The sequence below is a fragment of the Austrofundulus limnaeus genome, unplaced genomic scaffold (genome assembly GCF_001266775.1).
Source record: "Austrofundulus limnaeus strain Quisiro unplaced genomic scaffold, Austrofundulus_limnaeus-1.0 Scaffold884, whole genome shotgun sequence".
NCBI lineage: Eukaryota > Metazoa > Chordata > Actinopteri > Cyprinodontiformes > Rivulidae > Austrofundulus > Austrofundulus limnaeus.
Genome location: NW_013953286.1, coordinates 27,519 through 29,447, shown reverse-complemented (window position 1 = coordinate 29,447; position 1,929 = coordinate 27,519). Strand labels below are relative to the sequence as shown.

General features: G+C 37.6%; 1 protein-coding gene across 9 annotated transcripts in view; it reads left to right on the top strand.

Moving 5' to 3' along the window:
• LOC106533104 (bromodomain adjacent to zinc finger domain protein 2B) overlaps window positions 1-1,587 on the top strand; it is a 47,870-nt gene extending 46,283 nt beyond the window's left edge. For 8 of the 9 annotated variants that reach the window (XM_014029330.1, XM_014029324.1, XM_014029326.1 and 5 more), the window contains one exon: window positions 133-1,587. In XM_014029330.1, the coding sequence (XP_013884784.1) occupies window positions 133-289 (157 nt within the window). In that variant the 3' untranslated portion in view covers window positions 290-1,587. The remainder of the gene's footprint in view (window positions 1-132) is intronic. The other variant, XM_014029328.1, reaches the window with a different exon arrangement.
• The last annotated feature ends 342 nt before the right edge of the window (window positions 1,588-1,929 follow it).

Sequence of the window (1,929 nt, the reverse complement as noted above, 5' to 3'; positions counted from 1 at the left end):
TTTTACAGTTAAAATAAATGTTTATCAAATAAAGTCTAATGTTACAACTAATCCTGGATCCCTGTAAAGTTTTGGCTGCAGCTCCCACTGTGAGGACTTTAAAACTAAATGTTTTCCTCTTGTTGCTTCCAGGTATCAGAACCTGGAGACTTTCATCATCGATGTGAACTTGGTGTTTGATAATTGTGAAAAGTTCAACGAGGACAACTCGGACATCGGGCGCGCCGGTCACAACATGAGGAAGTTTTTCGAGAAGCGCTGGACTGAGCTTCTGAAGCAAACTAACTGAAACCAGTTTCACACCGGAGCGTCGCGTTTCACTTTTTATTTCTAAATCTTTTCTGATGGGAGTTTGCGGCTTTGCAGGACGGAAGAAAAAGTCCGCAGCTCCGAAACGAGGAGCCCATTGTGTGTGTAAGAACGACATCACCTTAAAATGTTTTCAGAAAAAGGAAAAAAAACAAAAAAACAACAATGTTACATGAGGTGCGCTGGATTTATTACAACAGGGATAAAAGCCCCAAAGAGTCCCAGAGAAACGGGGTGTCCGAGTGCAATACCATTCCCTGTGTGAGAACACTGCACTGAACGCTCAACCGTCACCGACGTGTTTCCACTACCTGTACAGTCTTTTCTTATTTAATCATATTATAGTGAATGTATTTAATTTTGTATTAATTATTTATGAATCAAGGTCCACTTCATTTTCTATGAAAAAGGAGAAATCATCGAAACTGCTTTGAATTTTAAAAACAACAAAAAAAGGAATGTGTTGTTGTGTTATAATTATTATTTTTTTTGRCTCCCAAATATCCGACAAAGCCAAGAAAAGAAAAAAAAAACCAACCTGTTTACACTGTTCAGAGGACTGTTTCCATTTGTTCAAACTGCATTTATTTACAGGAACAGTTAAGAGAAACCGTGTGTATATACTGTTTATTATTGTCAATATTTACGTCTCGTTTGGAACAATGTGTAAAAAATGGTTTAAGAATATTAAGATATTGTTTATGCCTTAGAATGATTGTAGCATTCTATTTTAGTGAACGTGATGAAAGCATTATCATAAATATTGTTTGTACAGTAATATACATATCCTCTGCAAACACTGTGGTATCCTTAATCTTGGTAGTGCCTACCCTTCCAACAGGGGTGTGTAGGGGATGTTGTTGTTTTTTTGTTTTGTTTTGTTTTCATTCTTATGGTTATTTTTTAAAGCTTTGATTTCAATCCAACAGGGCCTCCAAACGTCGGACAGTGACTCAGAAATCATTCCTCGCCGTAAAAAAAGAAAAGAAAAAAACAACAACAACAGGACGACGAGCGCTCGGTTCTGCTTCCACTCACATTTCCTCAGATTCTGCCACAATACAGAGGACCTGCGGCCATTTTGTAACCACTGTGTTGAACCTTCGCTGTGTGTCGTGGCCCGATGGAGGCAGCTAGATTTTTTTGTACCCAAGTCAAAAGTACTTGAAGTTACTTTATTTAAGATATTGTGGAATAAAAGTATCATTCTTTTGTAGGAGCTTTATTTTTCACTAGTGTGTGGCACGGACCTATTAAAAGGATGTTTTTTCAACGTAATCGTCTTAAATTTGTTTTGTTTTAAACAAKAAACATGGCTTTTTATTTTAAAGAAATGCTTTCTCTTTATTTTGAAGTTCAATATGTTGCATGGCCAGCTGCGAAGCAGGAGGAAAGGAGAGCGGAAGAAGTGGAGAACTTATAACAGCAGAACAGGTTGGAAGATGGTTTTTTGATGTTATTTATTGTTTTTTTTTTAACATCCTACAGACTCTGACCTGTGAAATTAATTTGGAATTGAGGTTTTGAAAAAATCCGTAAAAGTTGCAAAAAAAAAATCTGTAAGATTGCTCTATACGCAGGGGCGGAGCCAGGGGGTGGCCAGGGGTGGCCATGGCCACC